The sequence below is a fragment of the Mastomys coucha genome, unplaced genomic scaffold (assembly GCF_008632895.1).
Source record: "Mastomys coucha isolate ucsf_1 unplaced genomic scaffold, UCSF_Mcou_1 pScaffold14, whole genome shotgun sequence".
Classification (NCBI taxonomy): Eukaryota; Metazoa; Chordata; class Mammalia; order Rodentia; family Muridae; genus Mastomys; species Mastomys coucha.
The window spans coordinates 53394586-53395742 of record NW_022196896.1 but is presented as its reverse complement, the minus strand read 5'-3'; the positions used below and the strand labels follow the sequence as shown (position 1 = coordinate 53395742).

The following is a 1157-nucleotide window of genomic DNA, read 5'->3' as shown; positions in this document are numbered from 1 at the left end:
TAGACCAGGCTGGCCTCGAACTCAGAAATCCACCTGCCTCTGCCTCCCAAGTGCTGGGATTAAAGGATGTGCCACCACTGCCCAGCATTATTAGAGGTTTAAAAGGTCCAGGTCAGTTTTCATACAAAAAGAAATGCACATATTGTTTTTCTTCTAAAATTAGCAACCTTGATATCTATATATATGCATATAGAACAATGTAAGCATGTTAAGGTATGTGATAACATTATCCAGTAATATAATTTAAACCATGACTTTTATAAAAATGTGTGATTACTTTACAATTACATACTACATATGTAAAATAATAACATATTTATATACACATACACTCCTTTATATGTTATTTTTGTAAATGAGCAGACCATTAGAAATGCTTAATGCGAACCTACTTGAACCAAGGCACTAGGATTTTTGTATACACCAATGTAGCAGGCACAGGTGCCTTCTCATGGTTAGTCAGTTCTTTAATTATGCCATTGGACATATGGAGCATTTATTTGTATGCTTTACTAATTTTGAACTTCAATTTTCAAGCCATAAAAAGATGTTCTCCTTATCTGTTCTATTTTTTTTTTCAGATATCGATAGTGATCGATGGTATGAAGAAGGTGGTAGAATTTATGTTCCGGGGTGCTGAGGGAGATCTGTTGAACTATGTTTTTAAAAATCGAGAACTCCGTCCTCTTTTTGATCGTCAGTGGCATAAACTTGGCATTGGCGTGCAATCCCGAGTCCTTTCTCTCTATATGGATTGTAATTTAATTGCAAGTCGACACACAGAAGAAAAGAATTCTGTGGATTTTCAAGGAAGGACAGTTATTGCTGCACGAGCTTCAGATGGCAAACCTGTGGATGTAAGTTGTATCACTAATGCTAACAAGGAGCCTCCAATATCCCTAAGATAAAGCAAAATATCTTACAACAGTGGCTTCCTTGGACTGAGAATGTGGTTCCATATGTAGAGTGCTTACATAGTCTGCATGACACATGAGGTGTGATCTCCAACACCAGATAAACCAGGAGTGGTGGTTCGTGGTGATATGTGCCTCCAACCCTAGAACCAGAAAGGTACAGAGAAAAGCATCAAAAGTTCAGGTCAGGATAAATCTCAGCTACATTGTGAGTTTAGGGTTAATATACATAACATATATATA

At 37.0% G+C, this 1157-nt stretch overlaps 1 protein-coding gene across 2 annotated transcripts in view; it reads left to right on the top strand.

The window, feature by feature from the left end:
- Positions 1-1157, top strand: part of Col19a1 (collagen type XIX alpha 1 chain) — a 329256-nt gene that overhangs the window by 52391 nt on the left and 275708 nt on the right. For both annotated transcript variants that reach the window (XM_031367064.1, XM_031367063.1), the window contains exon 6: positions 582-857. In XM_031367064.1, coding sequence (XP_031222924.1) covers positions 582-857 — 276 coding nt within the window. The remainder of the gene's footprint in view (positions 1-581; positions 858-1157) is intronic.